Below are 24305 nucleotides of genomic sequence, written 5' to 3'. Positions count from 1 at the left end.
GCAGGTCCAGGAATTCTAGTTTACATGACGTTTCCCTTCACTTTTTTCATACTACAGGTCCATGTGTCTAACCTTATATCCTGCAGTACTTTCTGACTACCTCTCTCTCTCTCTCTCTGCTCCCGGTGTGTTTAATGGTGTTCCCAGAAGCTGACCTCTGACCTGGCGGGTGTAGAGCAGCAGAAGAAGGTGCTGGAGATGGAGCTGGAGCAGTGGAGGCAGATCCACAGGACCAACACCCCCCAGCAGCTCCCCTCTACCGCCCCCCAGCCCCTGGAGACCCCCAGCCCGCCTGTCCTTAAAGCCCTGGAGGCAGAGGTCAAACAGCTCCACACTAAACTGAAGGTTAGTGGTCAGACGATAGAGGAAGCAGGAGTTCACTGCAATAGATATACAGTATTTATTTGTATCATTCAACCTTTAGTCATACAGTTGAGTCAATTAACAACTAATGGTGGCCTGTCAAGAAGAGAGCACAGCAGCAATATCATTTACATGTATTTATTTATTTGACAGGGACACTGCACACATTGCTGTAAATGTGCCAGATTTAGCCAGCTGGCTAATTTTCATCTGTAGTTCCCTGGGCAGATAGATAAAACTATACTACACATAGAAGCAAGGACCCTGACGTTAATTATCAACGCTGACAGCAGGGTTGACAATATCAGAAACGAGCTTCAATCATGTCAGAAACAAGCTTCAACTGAACACTCCTTTAATCTGAATGTTAAAACCAAAAAGTATCTTAATTTATTTCAGATTTTATTTTAATATTTTTTTTGTCTCAATCTAACAATATGCTAAAAATGTCCACAGAGCATTTTTTTTAACCGATGATTTATACATCACATCTTTTCAAAATCGTATTAGATTTACCAATGACAATTACCCAGTGGCTTCCTATTAGCTGATATGCCAGGGAACACCTGTCAGTGAGGTGAGAAATGAGAAACAACAGCGTGGTTGTGAGGAAGTGTCCTCTGAGTGGCTGAACCCTCTGAGGTGTCAGTACGACACCGTTATCTGCCCTTCATTAGCTCACTCATCAGTGTCATCCGCCATATTGCTACTGTCGTTACCAAAGGCTGACGAGTCAGCTGAGGTGATGGTGGCGTGTGAGAGGTGAGGAGGGGGAGCAGAGAGAACAGTGTGTTGGGGGGAGGGTGTGTGTGTGTGTGTGATCCTACGAGTTTCCGCTGGAGACCAGAGCTCCTTTAAACCAAAGGGAAGATGCACACAAAAATATCCATCATTCTCATGATCACAAGCACACCTGTAGTCACGGGCCACAAGGGTTGTATATGTGTGTGTGTGTGACGTGCACCAGAGAGGCTTTGACACAAAGGTGTCCTCTCTCTCTTTGATCCTGCAGTAGAGGCATACTGATACCTAGAACCAGAAACACACAGAGAACATAAAACAACAAATATATATTTGTAGCTTTTTTACTTGACAGGGTTCTCCTTTCCCATCATTCCTCTACATATAAGCTGTGATGTTATACCATTTCACTTCTATTCCATTTGTATTTTAATTTAATTTAATTGAAAGAATTTACAGAAATATATTTATACACCACATATTCTCACATGACAAAGACAGACAAGAGGTTTAAAAATGGATCCGTACACAATCACAATCTCCTCCTACTTCTCCTCAACTGTGTAAATGTATTATAAATCTCTTTCTGTCACTTCCTGTCATCCTAGTGTCTGCACTTCTAATGAGAACACATGCTGCTACATCTGACCTGTCACCGCTAGTGTCACAACACCCCTGTCTCTTTGTCTCTGTGGCGCACACACTCACACACTGTCTCTCTGTCTCCCCTTCTCAGAGCTCCAAGGCGGAGGTGACGAGGCACACGTCGGCTAACAAAGCCCTGCGAGCCCAGCTGCTGGAGAGAGAGGAGAAGCTCAGAGAACTGCAGGAGAAGTCAGTACAGAGACCAGCGCTCTCTCTCTCTCTCTCTCTCTGTTTCTCTCATTCTCTATCTGTCTCTCTCTCTGTTTCTCTATCTATCTCACTCTTTCTTTCTCACTTTGTTTCTCTGTTTCTCTCTCTTTCTCTCACTCTCAGTATGTCTGTCTCTCTTTCTCTCTCCGTTTCTCTCTTGCTCATTCTTCCTCCTCTCTGTCTCATCTGCAGTGTTTGATTCCACCGTGTGGCAGCTCTCTGACTGCTGCCCTACTCTCCAGCTCAGCTCTGAATAGTCTCTGGGGGTTTTTCTGTTTGTGTGTTGGTGCATTTGTGCGTGTGTGTGTGTGATTTATTTTTCTATGTGTGTGTGTTAATGCCATGTATGTTGTGTGTGTGTGCCCTGTCGTTCATTGTGTGTTGAGATAAGATGGAGGGTTTTGATCAAAGAGAAGGCTATTGATCCAGTGTGTGTGCCGCAGGAAGGATCAACTCTGCTCCTCGTGACACAGAAACCCACACAACACCACAGTGGCCCCAGGGCCCTCTGTTAATGACTTACATAGTTGAAAGAAGTGAAACTACCAAGCTGTGATCGATGAGCATGTAACATGTTAAGAGGTCTCAGCAATCATCAACTTATCAAACTTTACATTTTTCTTCTCAAACAAAGGCAGAATGGACTGACCTGTTAGTTTTTTCTCTCTCTCTCTCTCTCTCTCTCTCTCTCTCTCTCTCTCTCTCTCTCTCTCTCTCTCTCTCTCTCTCTCTCTCTCTCTCTCTCTCTCTCTCTCTGTGTCTCTCTGTCTCTCTGTGTGTCTCTCTCTCTCTGTGTCTCTCTGTCTCTCTCTGTCTCTCTCTCTGTGTCTCTCTGTCTCTCTCTCTGTGTCTCTCTGTCTCTCTGTGTGTCTCTCTCTCTCTCTCTCTGTATCTCTCTGTCTCTCTCTCTCTCGGCCCAATATGATACTGTAGTCCCCTTTTTTCCTTTCATCTTCTATAATACATCCAACATGTGTGTTCAGTGTGTACAGCGATCACAGTGACGTTGTGTGTCTGACCAAAGCGCGGGCAGATCACAGCCGAGACAGAGCGAAGATCCCTCAGCCGGTTTCCGCGACAACGTCCCTCATATCCATTGGTCCCTTCTTCTTCTTCTATCGCCATTGGCGCTACCCTAGCACCTCGCCACTTCCTCGACGGGGTGTGCTTCTCTCAGAATGAAAGACATGTCTCTACCAGACGTCTCTGAAATATACATCTCAGTACACACCAAGGGGCCAGGAATGCTGCTCCTCGGCAACAAAAAAAAGTGAATTTCAAAGTAAGAGCGCATGTCCTCAGTCAATATCTGTCATCCAGGCCCCTGCTTTATTTATGAACCTACTTCTTTCATCTCCAGCGATCCTGTTGTCTGTCTGTCTGTCTGTCTAGCAGAGACACATCTATGTTTCGACTTCTCTTTTGTTTTTTAACAACACATACTGCTGTCTGTCGAACACTTTAAAGTGTGATTATCACGGACGCATGTTTGACGAGTGATAAAGTGGAAAAACAGGAGATAAAAAGAAGCTAGCAGTGGGGTGAAAATGTTAGTGATCAGGAATAGGCTCCAAGTCGAGTCTCTCGACTGACACTTCATAAATACAGATCACTCTCTCTCTCTCTCTCTCTCTCTCTCTCTCTCTCTCTCTCTCTCTCTCTCAGAAGAATAACTACTACTATACTAGCTATCCCCCATTCTTTTTCATCCTTTGTTCATCCTCTGTTCATCTAAAATACATGTTCCTGATCTAATTAGCATTATTAGTGTTGGGGATGAACAGAGGGAGCTGTGTGATGTGGCTGGGCTTCTCTCTAATGCTGCTGCTCTTAAAGTCAACAGAGACAGACGTCCTAAAGGTTCAATATGGCTTTTCTCATTAATGGTTAAATCCATTGGGGTAACCAGGGACCCTATGCAGCAGCTCCCCACGGCCTGACTCTCCTCTCTTCTCTCTCATTTCATTTAATGTCACTCCAATAAGACAAGCTCTCATTTATTTGGCCCGGTCTGCCCCCAGGCTAACAGCTCTATCGAGGGAGACAGGGACATTTACTTACACAAAAATATGAAAGGCACTTGCCCCTCGGTTGCGTCATCTGTTTATTTAGAGTCGAAGCCTAGTCCGTAATATGCGCAGGCCGAGAGGAGAAACAACAAAGCATATTTTGCAATGTTAACCTGATTAATTAAAAGGAAACACATCTGATCTTTAATTATATCATTCCATTTGTTCTTCCGATTTCCCCCCAGCGGGACCCCAGAAGGCCATGAAGTCGGTAATATTTGCCTTTATGTGAAAAAAAACGGAGCAAAACATGTAAACAGAATAAACAACACACTAAGACGTTTAACTGAAAGAGTCTCTTAAGATGAGGCTCTAAAGAGTTACGGGAATATTAAGCGTGTCGGGGAGAGGTTTTGAAATGTGAAGTGACACGTCGTATATTTTAGACACACACACAGCCATGCCGTTTCAACAGCGGGCCCCCCAGTGTCTCTCTATCTAGTTACTGTCAGAATAGTCAACTAGTCAAGTAAACAAACTCTTTTGGAGTTGATTCCCCTCTGGATCGTTATCTACAGAACCACGTCCCCCTCCCTAGTCGCCGCCTCCACAGTCGAATGGGTTTTCATGTGGCGAGGACAGCAGTGGAACATTTCATCAAGAACTGTGTCTCTTTTCATGCTATTTGGATGTGTTGAATTGCATCTATGTAAGTGTAGATCAGACTGTTACTGCAGTCTGGATGTTAGTGTAGATCAGACTGTTACTGCAGTCTAGATGTTAGTGTAGATCAGACTGTTACTGCAGTCTAGATGTTAGTGTAGATCAGACTGTTACTGCAGTCTAGATGTTAGTGTAGATCAGACTGTTACTGCAGTCTAGATGTTAGTGTAGATCAGACTGTTACTGCAGTCTGGATGTTAGTTTAGATCAGACTGTTACTGCAGTCTGGATGTTAGTTTAGATCAGACTGTTACTGCAGTCTGGATGTTAGTGTAGATCAGACTGTTACTGCAGTCTAGATGTTAGTGTAGATCAGACTGTTACTGCAGTCTAGATGTTAGTGTAGATCAGACTGTTACTGCAGTCTGGATGTTAGTGTAGATCAGACTGTTACTGCAGTCTGGATGTTAGTTTAGATCAGACTGTTACTGCAGTCTGGATGTTAGTGTAGATCAGACTGTTACTGCAGTCTATATGTTAGTGTAGATCAGACTGTTACTGCAGTCTGGATGTTAGTTTAGATCAGACTGTTACTGCAGTCTGGATGTTAGTGTAGATCAGACTGTTACTGCAGTCTAGATGTTAGTGTAGATCAGACTGTTACTGCAGTCTAGATGTTAGTGTAGATCAGACTGTTACTGCAGTCTGGATGTTAGTTTAGATCAGACTGTTACTGCAGTCTGGATGTTAGTGTAGAGCAGACTGTTACTGCAGTCTAGATGTTAGTGTAGATCAGACTGTTACTGCAGTCTGGATGTTAGTGTAGATCAGACTGTTACTGCAGTCTAGATGTTAGTGTAGATCAGACTGTTACTGCAGTCTGGATGTTAGTGTAGATCAGACTGTTACTGCAGTCTGGATGTTAGTGTAGATCAGACTGTTACTGCAGTCTAGATGTTAGTGTAGATCAGACTGTTACTGCAGTCTAGATGTTAGTGTAGATCAGACTGTTACTGCAGTCTGGATGTTAGTGTAGATCAGACTGTTACTGCAGTCTGGATGTTAGTGTAGATCAGACTGTTACTGCAGTCTAGATGTTAGTGTAGATCAGACTGTTACTGCAGTCTGGATGTTAGTGTAGATCAGACTGTTACTGCAGTCTGGATGTTAGTGTAGATCAGACTGTTACTGCAGTCTGGATGTTAGTTTAGATCAGACTGTTACTGCAGTCTGGATGTTAGTGTAGATCAGACTGTTACTGCAGTCTAGATGTTAGTGTAGATCAGACTGTTACTGCAGTCTGGATGTTAGTTTAGATCAGACTGTTACTGCAGTCTGGATGTTAGTTTAGATCAGACTGTTACTGCAGTCTGGATGTTAGTTTAGATCAGACTGTTACTGCAGTCTGGATGTTAGTGTAGATCAGACTGTTACTGCAGTCTAGATGTTAGTGTAGATCAGACTGTTACTGCAGTCTGGATGTTAGTGTAGATCAGACTGTTACTGCAGTCTGGATGTTAGTGTAGATCAGACTGTTACTGCAGTCTGGATGTTAGTGTAGATCAGACTGTTACTGCAGTCTGGATGTTAGTGTAGATCAGACTGTTACTGCAGTCTGGATGTTAGTGTAGATCAGACTGTTACTGCAGTCTGGATGTTAGTTTAGATCAGACTGTTACTGCAGTCTGGATGTTAGTGTAGATCAGACTGTTACTGCAGTCTGGATGTTAGTGTAGATCAGACTGTTACTGCAGTCTGGATGTTAGTGTAGATCAGACTGTTACTGCAGTCTGGATGTTAGTTTAGATCAGACTGTTACTGCAGTCTGGATGTTAGTGTAGATCAGACTGTTACTGCAGTCTGGATGTTAGTGTAGATCAGACTGTTACTGCAGTCTGGATGTTAGTGTAGATCAGACTGTTACTGCAGTCTGGATGTTAGTGTAGATCAGACTGTTACTGCAGTCTGGATGTTAGTGTAGATCAGACTGTTACTGCAGTCTGGATGTTAGTGTAGATCAGACTGTTACTGCAGTCTGGATGTTAGTGTAGATCAGACTGTTACTGCAGTCTGGATGTTAGTGTAGATCAGACTGTTACTGCAGTCTGGATGTTAGTGTAGATCAGACTGTTACTGCAGTCTGGATGTTAGTGTAGATCAGATTGTTACTGCAGTCTGGATGTTAGTGTAGATCAGACTGTTACTGCAGTCTGGATGTTAGTGTAGATCAGACTGTTACTGCAGTCTGGATGTTAGTGTAGATCAGACTGTTACTGCAGTCTGGATGTTAGTTTAGATCAGACTGTTACTGCAGTCTGGATGTTAGTGTAGATCAGACTGTTACTGCAGTCTAGATGTTAGTGTAGATCAGACTGTTACTGCAGTCTGGATGTTAGTGTAGATCAGACTGTTACTGCAGTCTGGATGTTCGTGTAGATCAGAAGATCTAGAAGGTCATTTGTCAGAAATGTTCCCCAACTGATGTTCCACAACATGCATAGATATTCCCCACTAGTCTAGGAATCAGGAATGTATGCAGTCTACAAATGGGATATTATACAGCCATTCATATTTTCTGCAGCATCCCCTATCAGCATGGGATTGTCAATATATTTAGTTGTCATAATGAGATGTGATGGGAGGGGTGCGTGGGGACACGGTGTGTGTGTGTGTGTGTCTGCTTCTGTGTGTGTTTGCGTCTGCATCGTTGCGTGCGTGTTAATGACCTGTGTGTGTGTGTGTGTGTGTGTGTGTGTGTGTGTGTGTGTGTGTGTGTGTGTGTGTGTGTGTGTGTGGTGTGTGTGTCTCATTCCCAGGGTGATCCACACAGAGAGAGACGTGCACATGAAGAGGCAGCTGGTGGAGGACGTGAAGACCAGGATGAAGTTCCTCCTGGAGACTGAGAGGACACACAGAGGACTGGTGGAGGAGCTGGAGAAGAAAGTACGTCTCAGTTAACATCTCACACCACATGGTTTAATCACACGCAACAATGACTTAGCATAATCAGATGGCATAAAATGCATTTCACCAGCACGTTTACAGTCCCGCCAGACTTGATGGTTTTCCTGTAGTCACAACAACATTTCAGATGTCACGTTTACAGTCCCGCCAGACTTGATGGTTTTCCTGTAGTCACAACAACATTTCAGATGTCACGTTTACAGTCCCGCCAGACTTGATGGTTTTCCTGTAGTCACAACAACATTTCAGATGGCACATTTTCATCACATGACGTCATCTGCTGGCAAATTTAACAATGAGTCGGCTATGCATGTACTATATGTCATGAAAACACCACTAACCGACATATACACCTAGCCTTGATTTAATTTAGACACTACTGTAGCATGGGCTAAAGAAAAACACATTCAAACATCTTTGTTATTTTTAAGGTCATCTCAAGTTCTTCCTCCTCTCTCCCTCTGTGTGTGACGTCCAGGTGAAGACCTTGACAGAGGAGGCCACTAACAGGAAGGCCTTTATAGACTCTCTGAAGAGGAGGCTGAGTGTAGCCACTAAAGAGAAGAGTCAGTATGAGACGACCTGTCAGGATCTCAAGGAGGGCCTGGACAAGAAGGTAGCAGCAATAGCAGTTCAGACTCACCATTCTAGCAGTGTGTGTGACGTCCAGGTAGACAGCAGTGGTAATATTGCTGTTGCTTACACACAGGCTGGGATCGTTCTATTTTGACTTGGTAAAATAACAGCATCAAGCTATTTGATAAGGTGAATTGTATTTCCTTCCCATGGACAAGCTGGGAGAAGTACCCTAACAGAAGTGGAGATTGACTCCACAACGCCTTCTTATAGCGTCATTTCCAACCCCATGTATTACGATATAATCTCCATGGGTTGTCATGTACAGGAACAGCATGAATGGAAATCTGATATCATTCTCTCTCCCTCCTTGTAGGAGCAGTGTGTGGAGGCCCTGCAGGCCCGTGTGAGGGCCAGTGAGCGGGCCCAGGCTGAGCTGGAGCAGACAGCCTCCCGTCAGATGGAGGGTCTGACCCAGCAGAGCACCGTGGCCCTGGAGGCCCTGCACAGACGACTGGGCCTGGCCCACACACAGCTGGACCAGCTACAAGCCTTCATTAAGGTACTGGACTGGGGACAGGGCATGGGTTAGAGGGCAGAGGTCAAATGTACTGGGGGCAGACATAGCACAGCACAGGGGTCGGTGGTCACTGTCAAAAACATGGACATACCAGGGTCGTGTTCAGTCGGGGCACACCGTAGATTTAAAATTAAATTAAAATAACCAGCCCCCCTCCGCGTTTCAGTCAGTTTTCTTCCATTTGGTGCCTAATGAACATGACCCAGTTTGACAATCCCGGTCTGAGATTAGCCTAGTGCATCCTAATATAACCGTATTAGGGTTCTGATATGCCAGTCAGACGAGGGACTGCTAATTATCCTTGCTGCCATGGCATGTTCTCTTCACACAAAGACCTAATAACCATTGTAATATGACGTCTCTTATTCTAAATTCATTAACATAATTGCCTCTGAATCAGTCTTTAATCCAACCATCAAATTGAGTCATGACATTGGGTGACGCGAGGGCTGAGTGCTTAGTCTGTGCCAGTGGAGGGCATAATGGGGGGTGAAGGCCCTGCCAGTGTGCGTTTGCCCAGTGGGATTGGAGGCCAGGTCTGGCCTGGTCCCAGTTCTAATCCAACTGCCTTTCTAGTGGTGTGTCTGCCAGGGCCTGATAAAGAACCTGTCAATCACACCGTCGCCGTGACACCTGTCCATCAGCTCTGACTGCAGTGTTGAGGGGGAGGGGCTTGAGAGAGACTGCGATGGTATCCCCTCCCTCAGAACTAGTCCAGGAGACAACATGGATACCATTGTGGTCATCACCAGCTCTTTGTTCTCCCTCAAGACATTTGTTTCACTGGTCAAAATAAACTGAGCAAACTGCTGTCAGGAAGTTTTTAATAATAGGTTGCCCATCTTTCTCTCTCTCTCCCTACCTTCCTTTCCTGCCCTCTTCTCTACCCCCACTCCCTCTTTTCTCCCCTAGCAACATCATACTATCTTTACTAGTGAGCCCTTTCCTTCCTTGTTCCCAGAACACTAGGGCTGAGTTATCTGAATGTCTGGGCCACTGTTGTTGAGAATTCACATCATTCAAATCATTCCCATCATTCTATGTTTCTCCAATCCTTTTTATGATCCCAGATAAGAACAGGAGGCCTTTTGATTGGCTGACCTGCCATCCAGAGGAGATTTACTGCTGTCATGTATTGCTCAGTGTCCAGGGCTTCTGGGGCCTTCTTCTGTTGTGTACTCTGTTTGGTTGGACCCCGGGCTCCTCTCCACCTCTCTACCAGCCTCAGGCCATGTTCCACCTCTGTTGATGTGCTAAACACTAAACAGTGGCCCTGGACTGGCTGCCTACGCTCACCGGCTTAGGCTCAGACACAAAGGTGGACACCAGATTTGGGTTCAATACACTATTTCAATTATTTAAAGTACTTTCGCATACTTTAGAAGTAAGTATTCAGCAATGTTTGATTTGAAAATACAAGTAGTTGAATATTGGAATGTATTTGAAAATATACTTGGAAAGTATTGGTACTGGACACAGTTAAATAGAACAGTAATAGCCTATATCAGTATATATCTATGAAGGTGCCATGTTCACACTAGAGGTGTGTCTGAATTCACTCAACCACATATTGTGGTCTACTGTCCTTTACAATCCCTGTCTGTGTGTTTTCAAATGGCCATTTTCTCAGTCAGTCCTTCCAGACAGTTATTTTGAGTGTGTGATCTAGTGAGAGTGATCTAAACGAATGGGGTAGTTATTAGAGAAGGACAGTGTTTCCCTGCTCAGTTGATCTCCATGTTGTAAGCCTCTGCTGTCTAAATTGGCCCTCTGGCTATGGTGATTGTGATACAAGGTTTGTCAGGGTAAGATCTGTGTGCAACTGACTCGACCTGCACACACACACACACAAAATAGTGTGAGATACAATTGGTCTCACTTTCATATATACACACACACACTAATTCTCTCTCTCTCTCTTTCTCTCTCTCTTTCATTCTTTCTCTCTCCCTCTCTCCCAGGGCTCAAAATGAGTGATGAATTCACCCCTTAATCTCTTTCCGGATTATTCCACACATTCAGGGTTTGGGTCAATTGATTGTAACCCTTGACTAGCGACAGTAAATATCTATTAGGGCTGTAAATAAAAGAATAGGATCTCTGGCAGTTTCTTAATGAGCTGTGTATTCCTCCAGGACACAGAAGAAGTCTCGGCACACTTAAGGAGCCACACCCAGTTTGATCTATCAGGAAAATGAAGACAGCTGTGGTATATCAGACCGTATACCACGGGTATAACAAAACATTTATTTTTACTGCTCTAATTACATTGGTAACCACTTTATAATAGCAATAATGCACCTCAGGGTTTGTGGTATATGGCCAATATAGCACTGCTAAGGGCTGTGTAAGAACAGCCCTTAGCCGTGGTACAGTTGAAGTCAGAAGTTTACATACACCTTAGCCAAAAACTCAGTTTTTCACAATTCCTGACATTTATTCCTAGTTAAAATTCCCCGTCTTAGGTCAGTTAGGATCACCACTTTATTTTAAGAATGTGAAATGTCAGAATAATAGTAGAGAGAATGATTTATTTCAGCTTTTATTTCTTTCATCACATTCCCAGTGGGTCAGAAGTTTACATACATTCAATTAGTATTTGGTAGCATTCCCTTTAAATTGTTTAACTTGGGTCAAACGTTTCAGGTAGCCTTCCACAAGCTCCTGACAGAACTGGTGTAACTGAGTCGGGTTTGTAGGCCTCCTTGCTCGCACACTAATTTTCAGTTCTCCCCACAAATTTTCTATAGGATTGGAGGTCAGGGCTTTGTGAAGGCCACTCTAATACCTTGACTTTGCTGTCCTTAAGCCATTTTGCCACAACTTTGGAAGTATGCTTGGGGTCATTGTCCATTTGGAAGACCCATTTGCGACCAAGCTTTAACTTCCTGACTGATGCCTTGAGATGTTGCTTCAATATATCCACATAATTTTCCTACCTCATGATGCCATATATTTTGTGAAGTGCACCAGTCCCTCCTGCAGCAAACCACCCCCACAACATGATGCTGCCACCCCCGTGCTTCACGGTTGGGATCGTGTTCTTCGGCTTGCAAGCCTCCCCCTTTTGCCTCCGAACGTAACGATGGTCATTATGGCCAAACAGTTCTATTTTTGTTTCATCAGACCAGAGGACATTTCTCCAAAAAGAAACTTGCAACTCCCCATGTGCAGTTGCAAACCGCAGTCTGGCATTTGTATGGCGGTTTTGGAGCAGTGGCTTCTTCCTTGCTGAGCGGCCTTTCAGGTTATGTCGGTATAGGACTGGTTTTACTGTGGATATAGATACTTTTGTACCTGTTTCCTCCAGCATCTTCACAAGGTCCTTTGCTGTTGTTCTAGGATTGATTTGCACTTCTCGCAACAAAGTACGTTCCTCTCTAGGAGACAGAACGCGTCTCCTTCCTGAGCGGTATGATGGCTGCGTGGTCCCATGGTGTTTATACTTGCGTACGATTGTTTGTACAGATGAACGTGGTACCTTCAGGCGTTTGGAAATTGCTCCCAAGGATGAACCAGACTTGTGGAGGTCTACAATTTTTTTTTTTTTTTGAGGTCTTGGCTGATTTCTTTAGATTTGCCCATGATGTCAAGCAAAGAGGCACTGAGTTTGAAGGTAGGCCTTGAAATACATCCACAGGTACACCTCTAATGGACTCAAATGATGTAAATTAGCCTAGGAGAAGCTTCTAAAGCCATGACATCATTTTCTGGAATTTTCCAAGCTGTTTAAAGGCACAGTCAACTTAGTGTATGTAAACTTCTGACCCACTGGAATTGTGATACAGTGAATTATAAGTGAAATAATCTGTCTGTAAACAATTGTTGGAAAAATCACTTGTGTCATGCACAAAGTAGATGTCCTAACGGACTTGCCAAAAATATAGTTTGTTAAACAAGAAATGTGTGGAGTGGTTGAAAAACGAGTTTTAATGACTCCAACCTAAGTGTATGTAAACTTCCGACTTCAACTGTATATTGGCCATATACCACACGCCCTCGTGGCCATATACCACACCCCCTCGTGGCCATATACCACACCACCTCGTGGCCATATACCACACGCCCTCGTGGCCATATACCACACCCCCTCGTGGCCATATACCACACCCCCTCGTGGCCATATACCACACCCCCTCGTGGCCATATACCACACCCCCTCGTGGCCATATACCACACCACCTCGTGGCCATATACCACACCCCCTCGTGGCCATATACCACACCCCCTCGTGGCCATATACCACACCACCTTGCGGCCATATACCACACCCCCCCGTGGCCATATACCACACCACCTCGTGGCCATATACCACACCCCCTCGTGGCCATATACCACCTCGTGGCCATATACCACACCACCTTGTGGCCATATACCACACCACCTCGTGGCCATATACCACACCACCTCGTGGCCATATACCACACCACCTCGTGGCCATATACCACACCACCTCGTGGCCATATACCACACCACCTTGTGGCCATATACCACACCACCTCGTGGCCATATACCACACCACCTCGTGGCCATATACCACACCACCTCGTGGCCATATACCACACCACCTCGTGGCCATATACCACACCACCTCGCGGCCATATACCACACCACCTTCTGCCTTATTGACTAATAATATATTGATTTGGGGTAGAATAGACACCTCAGCTTAAATATAAATACTTTATAGAATGTACAGAGAAACCCTACAGAATATCCTAGTCTGTTTAGTCATATTATTTTGGTTTTTAGAATCAGCTCATTTGTGTTTTTGTCTGAGCTTCATGCATTTATATTTGATTTCATTTACTAATAGTCCATCTAATGCCATACCTCGGCTCCGTCCACGATCTGTCTGTCAACGATAACTCTCCCCACCAACTCTCAGAGCTCTCCCTTATGAAATCTAGCAGAGCCTCAGCAAAGTACTTCTGATCCGCCCGTGTGAAATAAACTAAAGCAATGGAGATGTCTACTGTATGTCTGTTTATGATTAGCCTGGGTTATGTACACAGAATGTGGGGGGGTGTACATACGTGTGTGTGTGTGCGTGTGTGTGTGTGTGTGTGTGTGTGTGTACGTCTGTTTCTGTATGTGTGCAGTTTTCCTTGTGTGTGTGCTTGAAAAGCAGTCTCATGCTACCTAGCCCATCTCTCGGCTGACCGTCCATTCCAAGGTCAGCTTTTCAGGCGAGCTTACAGGGGAATGATACAGAAGATTATTGCATCGATCAATAAGCTCAAAATGAAGCAAAGGGGAGTTTTGGGTTATTGACTTTCTCATGTACAGTGGCAGCTTTGACATTTAATTGTCTCGCTCTCTTTGTATTTAGAGCCAACTGCCATTTAGTGGATTCAGGCCTCTGAGGTGCCCGAAGACCAATGAGGTTTCACACACACACACACACTCTCGGGCACCATTTTAAATGCACCTCATCGCTCAATTATTTACACTGTTATGTCGTTGTATTGGCTTGTTGTATGGTGAGCCCATTCAAAAGCAAATAAATAAAAGGTAGCATCTTTCCCATGCGTGATTCGGTCCGCGTCAATTCTGAGGAGATTTGTCGGAAAAAAAACCTATTGTTGATATCCAAGATGCGTAGATACCCTCGGTGTCCGTCATCACGGCGCCATTCAATCGATCGGATAACTCGGAAACCCTCTCAGGTACTAAACTCCTATACGGAGAATGAGCGAACGAACCAGAGAATTTCAGTGTCAAACTCAAGATTGCTGCTGACGCCCTCGGCTCTTGTCTTGATAGGTTTAATTTATTCATCATTTATACAGGTGTAGGGTCTTAATTTGATCACCCTGTTGCAGGAGAACTTTTCAACAATGCAGGAAATGTTGAACTTGTGGTGTATTTAAAGTTTAAAAAGGCTTCTGAAGTCTGTAATTTCCACTTTTCCCTTACAAAACAATTTATAAACCCCTACAAAAATGTCCATGAATTATAATACACATAATAATTCACATTTCCTGTTGCTGCAGGACTTTTTTCCCCTGCTGTAGAAAACTGGCTCAAATGTAGATCCTACATCTGTATCTGTGTCTCTCTCGCTTTCTCTAGTTTCATCACCCTTTCTACATTTTCTTCTTCTCAGGCTCTGGCAAGCGAAACTCTCCGTGAGGTGCAGGACGCCAAATCGCAGCTGAGGAAGAACAGGAAGATGGCGGAGAAGAAGAAGGCAGTAGGGGCCGGAGGGCTGTCCAAGCAGTCCATGGTCAAGGCCCAGTCCATTGCTGCATCCATCCTCAACATGACCGAGATGGACCTGGCTGAAATGCTGGACACCGATGAGGTACAGGTTCATGAATCCATAAAATAGTCACTGCAGGATGGACGTAATATCTGACCCTGTATCAGCTGTTAAGAGACATCTTCTACCACCTTCACAATGACCCAGTGGGAACAGATACATGTATAGGTTACCATCACTGACAGGAAAACATGGAAAGACAGTTGACTTGTATTGAAGTCCCAGTTCAGTCAGATGAATCTAACTGGCACTTGGCCTCTGTGGCGGTTCAGTCTCATGTAGAGGCGAAAGAAACGCACACCTATTTAGGCGAGGTGCTGGCTAGCGGAGTGGAACACTTAAAAAAATAAAGGAGAGCCGCACACTCTAGGAGCTCAGATTCAAAAATATTTCAGTCTCATGTAACAGAGTGCTATAGTAAATGTAGCTATATGACCTTTCTAGTCGTTGACTGGATAAGTAGGCATCATGGACACTTAGGGAGGTGATACAGTGCATTCGGAAAGTATTCAGACCCCTTGACCTTTTCCACATTTTGTTATATTACAGCCTTATTCTTAAATGGATGAAATAAAACATTTTCCTCATCGCTCTACACACAATACCCCATAATGACAAAGCGAAAACGGGTTTTTATTTACATAAGTATTCAGACCCTCAAGATTTAGCTCAGGTGCATCCTGTTTCCATTGATCATCCTTGAGATGTTTCTACAACTTGATTGGAGTCCACCTGTGGTAAATTCAATAGATTGGACATGATTCGGAAAGGCACACATCTGTCTATATAAGGTCCCACAGTTGACAGTGCATGTCAGAGCAAAAACCAAGTCATGAGGTCGAAGGAATTGTCCGTAGAGCTCCGACACAGGATTGTGTCGAGGCACAGATCTGGGGAAGTGTACCCCAAAATTTCAGCAGCATTGAAGGTCCCCAAAAACACAATGGCCTCCATCATTCCTAAATGGAAGAAGTTTGGAACCACCAAGACTCTTCCTAGATCTGGCCACCCGTTCAAACTGAGCAATCGGGGGAGAAGGGCCTTGGTCAGGGAGGTGACCAAGAATCCGATGGTCACTCTGACAGAGCTCCAGAGTTCCTCTGTGGAGATGGGAGAACCTTCCAGAAGGGGAATCATCTCTGCAGCACTCCAGACGGAAGCCACTCCTCAGTAAAAGGCACATGATAGCCCGCTTGGAGTTTGCCAAAAGGCACCTAAAGACTCTCAGACCATGAGAATCAAGATTCTCTGGTCTGATGAAACCAAGATTGAACTCTTTGGCCTGAATGCCAAGCGTCACGTCTGGAGGAAACCTGGCACCATCCCTACGGTGAAGCATGGTGGTGGCAGCATCATGCTGTTGGGATGTTTTTCAGCGGCAGGGACTGGGAGACTAGTCGGGATCAAGGGACAGATGAATGGAGCAAAGTACAGAGAGTTCCTTGATGAAAACCTGCTCTAGAGCGCTCAGGACCTCAGACTGGGGCGAAGGTTCACCTTCCAACAGGACAACAACCCTAAGCACACAGCCAAGACAACGCAGGAGTGGCTTCGGGACAAGTCTCTGAATGTCCTTGAGCTGTCCAGCCAGAGCCCGTAATTGAACCCGATCGAACATCTCTGTAGAGACCTGAAACTAGCTGTGCAGCAACGCTCCCCGTTCAACCTGACAGAGCTTGAGAGGATCTGCAGAGAAGAGTGGGTGAAACTTGCCAAATACAGGTGTGCCAACCTTGTAGCGTCATACCCAAGAAGACTCAAGGCTGTAATCGCCTGCAAAGGTGCTTCAACAAAGTACTGAGCAAAGGGTCTGAATACTTATGTATATGTGATAATTCTTATATTTAATACATTTGCAAACATTTCTAAAAATCTGTTTTTGCTTTGTGGGGTATTGTGTGTAGATTGATGAGGGGGAGAAAAAACACAATTTAATACATTTTAGAATAAGGCTGTAACATAACGTGGTGGTCTAGTGTGTTTGGGATTTATCAGTGTTTCCCCTAGGATTTTTTTGTAGCAGCGGTGGCAGAGTTAGGGTATGGGGGGTGGGGGGCTTGTTCTTTCTGGGGTCTTCCTGGGGCATACATCTGATATACATCTACATTATATATACAGTATATTCAAATTGTTTTGCAGTGGCGTCCACGATCCCCTAAATGCATATAGGGGAAACACTAGCTTTATGTATAGGAAGAAGATTATAGAAAACATGGCTACGTACATTACAGAATGAAACCAGGCTAGGATACAACTATCTCTTTTTCAAGAGAAGAAGAAAACGCCACAACATTGAAAATCTCACACTCTTACTCACTATAAAAGTTATTTGGCTCATGGCTTTTCTTGTTCAAGAAGGACCCTTTCTTTCATGACAACAAGCTCTAACTACAGTACGTCCCCACTTCCTCCCCATAGATCACTCCTTCTCTCGCTCTTCTCCCTTGTCGTCAATTAACCGACACAGCGTTACAATCAACTTCCTGTCTTCATCACAGGATGTGAGAGTGTATGCCAGCCAGGAATCAGGCACCACCTACCCTGGAATGAGAGGGCCTAGATACGTTTGAAGAAATGTTCCAACTTATCAGACCTTAATGACCGTGAAGTGTGTGTGAGGTGAGCGTTGCTCCGGGTGTGTGTTAATGGCGGCTAATGGCATTCCGCCCGGTCAACGGAGTGTGTGTGTCTGTTGGTGTTAATTGCTCGTCCGTGGATCACGGCGCTGTCGGGTGCTCAGGGACCCACTGGAGAACGTGTAAGTGGTCTGTCACAGGAAGGGTGTGTGTGTGCGGTTATGTGTGTGTGTGTGTGGGTGTTGGGAGCGGAGAGGAGCCAGTCACGGCGTGTTGCTAATTGAAAATCCCCCAGGAACCATGGAAGGACAAGGGGGGAACAGTAATTGTGTGTCTGTGTAGATCTTTATGCAACTGGAAGTTACCAGGAAACCACACGTGTTTTAATCTGTCCAGGTTGGAATTCACCTACTGCTTACTTAGTAACAGAGAGTTTTCCACCAGGTATTTCACCGTGTCAAATGTTGATGTTGAGATGTTTGTTTCTGCGACTGAAAGATTCAGACAGAGTTGAATAGGGGCAGCAGTGTGGTTCTCTCAGTTTGAGAGGAGGAGTTGTTCTGCTATACTGTACCTTTTATTTCTCTTCCACTGTTACTGAGGGTGGTTGTGGGAAAAGCCCTTTGTGTTGCCACGGCCCTACACACTCAAACACACACAAATCAAATCAAATGTTATTTGGCACATGCTTCGAATACAACAGGTGTAGTAGACCTTACAGTGAAATGCTTACTAACCAACAATGCAGTTAAAACATTTTTAGACTATTAAAAAATACGAAAACATATTTTTTTTTAATTTGAACTATAAACAAATAATAAATAAAATGGACAAATAACATAAAAAATGAAGAAGAAAATATATACAAATTACTATAGAAATAATATACCTAAATTTAAAAAATGGAATTAGAAATAAAAATAATACACACACTAGCACACTCTCAGCCTCAGCATACTCTTCCCTGCCACTCCATCCAGCGGTAGACAGGCAGTAAGGGAGTGGCAGTAGCGGTCAGCTCCTTCTCCTTTGGCAGCAGCAGCTTGTTGTGGACTTAATGATGCGTCTGTAATAAGGACATAATTGCCAGGCCAGTTTGTTTTCCAACAGGGCCCCTAATGAGAGACGCAGGGTCAGTGTATTGTTATGCATCCTCTGAGGGGCCACACACACACAGACACACACACCCTTCTCACCTCCGTGGGAGGCACAGGAGGCAGGGGTGATGAGGAGCCCACCATCAAGCAAGCCCACACCTCACCTCGCTCTCATTCTATCGCTCTCTCTCATTCTATCGCTCTCTCTCATTCTGTCTCTCTCATTCTATCGCTATCTTTCTCTCTTCCTGTCTCACTACCTATCTCTGCCTCTACCTAGTCCCCTTTCCCTCCCTCCCTCCCTCCCTCCCTCCCTCCCTCCCTCCCTCCCTCCCTCCCTCTCCAGTCACACTAATGAGGGTCTCTGAAGACATGGAAATTAGCTGTGCGCTAACGCTACCACCAGGCCCCACCATCCTCATCCATCTAGGGGAGCCAGGGAGGCCCACCATCCCCATCCATCTAGGGGAGCCAGGGAGGCCCACCATCCCCATCCATCTAGGGGAGCCAGGGAGGCCCACCATCCCCATCCATCTAGGGGAGCCAGAGAGGCCCACCATCTCCATCCGTCTAGGGGAGCCAGGGAGGCCCACCATCCCCATCCATCTAGGGGAGCTAGGGAGGCCCACCATCCCCATCCGTCTAGGGGAGCCAGGGAGGCCCACCATCCCCATCCATCTAGGGGAGCCAGGGAGGCCCACCATCCCCATCCGTCTAGGGGAGCCAGGGAGGCCCACCATCCCCATCCGTCTAGGGGAGCCAGAGAGGCCCACTATCCCCATCCATCTAGGGGAGCCAGGGAGGCCCACTATCCCCATCCATCTAGGGGAGCCAGGGAGGCCCACCATCCTCATCCGTCTAGGGGAGCCAGGGAGCCCCACCATCCTCATCCGTCTAGGGGAGCCAGGGAGGCCCACCATCCCCATCCATCTAGGGGAGCCAGGGAGGCCCACCATCCCCATCCATCTAGGGGAGCCAGGGAGGCCCACCATCCCCATCCATCTAGGGGAGCCAGGGAGGCCCACCATCCCCATCCATCTAGGGGAGCCAGGGAGGCCCACTATCCCCATCCGTCTAGGGGAGCCAGGGAGCCCCACCATCCTCATCCGTCTAGGGGAGCCAGGGAGGCCCATCCGTCTAGGGGAGCCAGGGAGCCCCACCATCCTCATCCGTCTAGGGGAGCCAGGGAGGCCCACCATCCCCATCCATCTAGGGGAGCCAGGGAGGCCCACCATCCTCATCCATCTAGGGGAGCCAGGGAGGCCCACCATCCTCATCCATCTAGGGGAGCCAGGGAGGCCCACCATCCCCATCCATCTAGGGGAGCCAGAGAGGCCCACCATCCCCATCCATCTAGGGGAGCCAGGGAGGCCCACCATCTCCATCCATCTAGGGGAGCCAGGGAGGCCCACCATCCCCATCCATCTAGGGGAGCCAGAGAGGCCCACCATCCCCATCCGTCTAGGGCAGGTATTCCCAAACTAGGGTACGCGCAATGCCATCGGGGGTATGCCAAATAAAAATGTGATAATTTAAAATTATTTATATTCTTCATATTTTCAAACAGTAGATTTATATTTTCCAACAGGGCTATACATTTGGGTGAGGTTTCTTTCTCGACTGAGTAGCCTCGTTTCACTGCCAAAAATAAAATTAAACCATCTAGTGTTCAGCGAATTAACAACACAATGTCAAACACAAGTAGCCTAGTCAAATAATTAACATCCAATCACATTAACCGTTACTCTCTCGCGGGAAACCTTCACTCTTGCGCAGACATTTAGAAACAAAACATGACAATTTGAAAAATAAGCCACAGGACTTTTTTGAGCGAGAATAAAGACGACTTTCGAGTAGTAAGACGCGTATAAAAGCAGCAGATACCAGTAATAAGAAGGGGCTAGAAGCGTCTTATATGGTGAGCTACCGAGTGGCTGGAACAGGCAAGCCCCATACTATTGTGGAGGACTTAATTCTTCCTGCTGCTGCGGATATGGCTGGAACAATGCTGGGGAAAAAGGTCAAAAAACTATACAGACAATGCCTTCATCAAACAACACTGTTTCACGATGCATCAGTGACATGGCAGGAGATGTGTTGAAACAATTACTGCTTCGCATACAAGCCAGTGAATTCTATACGTTACAGCTGGATGAGTCAACAGACGTGGCGGGTCTGGCACAGCTCCTGGTATATGTCTGTTTATGGGGGGGTCAATTAAGGAAGACATCCTCTTCTGCAAACCAGGACAACATGAGAGGATATTTTTAAAGTACTGGCTGGACAGCTTTGTGACATCAAATGGACTTTGGTGGTCAAGATGTGTTGGTATCTGTACTGATGACGCAAAAGCCATGACAGGGAGACATAGTGGAGTTGTAACACACGTGCAAGCAGTTTTACAACATACAATTGCTCGTCACCCCCGAAAGTCTTCCCTGGCCCACAATCCCCATCCATCTAGAGGATAGGAGAGCCAGGGAGGCCCACAATCCCCATCCATCTAGAGGATAGGAGAGCCAGGGAGGCCCACAATCCCCATCCATCTAGAGGATAGGAGAGCCAGGGAGGCCCACAATCCCCATCCATCTAGAGGATAGGAGAGCCAGGGAGGCCCACAATCCCCATCCATCTAGAGGATAGGAGAGCCAGGGAGGCCCACCATCCCCATCCGTCTAGAGGATAGGAGAGCCAGGGAGGCCCACCATCCCCATCCGTCTAGAGGATAGGATAGCCAGGGAGGCCCACCACCCCCATCCATCTAGAGGATAGGAGAGCCAGGGAGGCCCACCATCCCCATCCGTCTAGAGGATAGGAGAGCCAGGGAGGCCCACCATCCCCGTCCATCTAGAGGATAGGAGAGCCAGGGAGGCCCACCACCCCCATCCATCTAGAGGATAGGAGAGCCAGGGAGGCCCACCATCCCCATCCATCTAGAGGATAGGAGAGCCAGGGAGGCCCACCATCCCCATCCATCTAGGGGATAGGAGAGCCAGGGAGGCCCACCATCCCCATCCATCTAGAGGATAGGAGAGACAGGGAGGACCTTTGGGGGGGAGACGAGTGCAATTGGTGACTCAGCCCCACCTTATAAGCCACACCTTATCCTCCATTCACCGACCCCTCCCCCCTCTACCTCTTTGAGAGACAGCACCTGAGGTTAAAAGCCTTGCAGGGTTCTGTTAACTGGGACAAGGTGTATATACATAGGGAACTGGCACTGGTGTATGTATGCATACTAGAGGGTTCATTAGCAGTAACAAGGTTGCACTATCTGCACGCTGCTGATGGTGTCTCTTTAATAAAGACTGACCCTGAGTGGCGCAGCGGTCTAAGGCATCGCAGTGCTGAGGTGCCACTACAGCCTGGGGTTCACCCAGAAGGTGGTGCACAATTGTCCCAGGGCCGTTCGGGTTAGGGGAGGGTTTTACAGGGGGCTTTTCTTGGCTCATCACGCTCTAGTGACTCCTTCTTTTCTCTTATTTTTCATGAAAGCTTCATTTTCTGACCTCATCTCAGCCTTTATTTTTGTAACTGCGTTGAAGTGGAATTGCCTTCATTTAGTGATTTCCTGGTTGTACAGAGAAGAGTCGTCCTGTGAGGCTCAGTTGGTAGAGAATGGCTGGTTGTGGGTTGATTCCCGCTGGGCCCACCCATACTTAACCTGTATGCACGCATGACTGTAAGTTGCTTTGGATAAAAGCTTCTACTAAATGGCATATATTATTATTATTTGTTCATCTTTGGTGGTTGTTGTGTGTCTCTGCAGGAGGAGGAGGATGTGGCAGCAGACAGCAGGAGAGACCAGGAGTGGCTGGACCAGGTCATGAAGGTGCTCCAACAAGAGGTCTGCTTTCAAGTCTGCTAGTGTTTTTAGTATTATCTACACTAGTTAGGATCAGTAGTGGAGGGTAAACGCACCTTTTTAGGGTGTGAAGAATGTTACTTTACTCACCCCGAACGGCGATCAGAGTTCACCCACCAATTTGATTAACCACCGCATCACTGGTAAATATAGTTCAGCCATTGTGGTCTCACGTAGAGATGAACCAACAAATGTTTGTCTAAATCACGAATGAACTAGTTACAATAGAGAGAAGAAAACACTGAGGATAGCAGAGTGTGAGTTGTGTACGAACACTGGTCTGTGTGTATGTGCTGTCAGCTCTGTGTGATCCGGTTCAGATTGAGTGTGTGTGTGTGTCCGTGTCATGTCAATTCTCGCTGCAGGCACTCATGCGTCGCGTCCTCACCACGACACACACCGGCTCTTCCTCTGACCTTTTCACCTCCCCTCACAGACACACACTGGCTCCACTCAATCCATGTTTTCCCCTCCAGCCGGACAGCTCTCAGCCCCCCACTCTACCACTGTCCTCCTGCATTCCTCCCCTTCCTTTCTCTCTCACTCTCTCATTGTCTCTCTCGGACTCTCGCTTTGTTTCGCACTCTCTCTCTCTCCCCCCCATCTCTTTATCCCCCCCGTCTTTTTCTCACTCTCGCTCTCTCTGGCTCAGACCCCAAGGCAGCTTGTTAGTGGGGAACTAAATATTGATTTGGCGTTGCTGTCGATGCCGGGAGAATGAGCGAGCGTCCACCAGAGACGGTCCACCGGCAGGCTGCTATCGACGTTTTCCGCAGGCAGAGGAGAGAGAGAGAGGGAGGAGAGGGGGATGACAAAGCTGAGACTAGCCCCCGGGTCCCGGAGGGGGCCACAGACACTGCCGTGATGACCCCCCTCCCTCTCTCTCTCTATCACTTTTTTTTCTATCCCTCGCTCTCTCACGCCAGACTTTCTATATCCATCCGCTTTCAAGTCTTTTTTTTGTGCTATCTCTCTCTCTCTCCCATGCGCTCTCTCTCTCTCTCTCTCTCTCTCTCTCTCTCTGGCTTAATAAACTCACAGTAACTCTAGAGGGACAAGGCTCTCTCTCTCACAAACACACACACACATCAAGGGGAGTTTGTTGGCAGGTGAGATTTTACACCAGTAGTAGAAAAAGGAAGCCGACTGTGACTGTGCTTAGTTGTGCTAGTGGTGTGTACTGTACTCTACAGCATATGTCTCTGTTTCTGTGTCTTTGTCTCTGTGTCTCTATCTCGGTTTCTCTATCTCTGTGTGTCTGTCTCTTTATCTCTGTTTCTGTGTCCCTGTCTCTCTGTCTGTTTCTGTGTCCCTGTCTCTGTCTGTTTCTGTGTCCCTGTCTCTGTCTGTTTCTGTGTCTCTGTGGCTGTCTCTGTGGCTGTGTCTCTGTCTCTCTGTTTCTGTGTCTCTGTCTGTTTCTGTGTGTCTGTGGCTGTCTCTCTATCTCTGTTTCTGTGTCTCTGTTTGCCTGTGTCTCTGTCTCTCTGTTTCTGTGTGTCTGTCTCTGTTTGCCTGTGTCTCTGTCTCTCTGTTTCTGTGTGTCTGTCTCTGTGTTTCTGTCTCTGTGTGTCTGTCTCTGTGGCGGTGTCTCTGTGGCTGTGGCTCTTTGTCTCTGTGCCTCTGTTTCTGTGTCTCTGTGTCTGTCTCTTTGTGTCTGTCTCTTTGTCTCTATCTCTATCTATGTGTCTGTGTTTCTGTCTTTGTGTCTCTGTTTCTGCGTATATGTCTCTTTGTCTTAATATATGTATCTG

At 46.3% G+C, this 24305-nt stretch overlaps 1 protein-coding gene across 1 annotated transcript in view; it reads left to right on the top strand.

The window, feature by feature from the left end:
- Positions 1-24305, top strand: part of LOC120034755 (centlein-like) — a 92799-nt gene that overhangs the window by 50090 nt on the left and 18404 nt on the right. Inside the window, exons 11-17 of the mRNA XM_038981359.1 lie at positions 148-345; positions 1841-1938; positions 7448-7574; positions 8074-8211; positions 8548-8733; positions 14861-15058; positions 22459-22536. Coding sequence (XP_038837287.1) covers positions 148-345; positions 1841-1938; positions 7448-7574; positions 8074-8211; positions 8548-8733; positions 14861-15058; positions 22459-22536 — 1023 coding nt within the window. The remainder of the gene's footprint in view (positions 1-147; positions 346-1840; positions 1939-7447; positions 7575-8073; positions 8212-8547; positions 8734-14860; positions 15059-22458; positions 22537-24305) is intronic.

This window comes from Salvelinus namaycush, chromosome 42, assembly GCF_016432855.1.
Source record: "Salvelinus namaycush isolate Seneca chromosome 42, SaNama_1.0, whole genome shotgun sequence".
In the NCBI taxonomy this organism is placed as follows: domain Eukaryota; kingdom Metazoa; phylum Chordata; class Actinopteri; order Salmoniformes; family Salmonidae; genus Salvelinus; species Salvelinus namaycush.
Note: the sequence above shows the minus strand (reverse complement) of the source record. Positions and strands in the feature narration are given on the sequence as shown.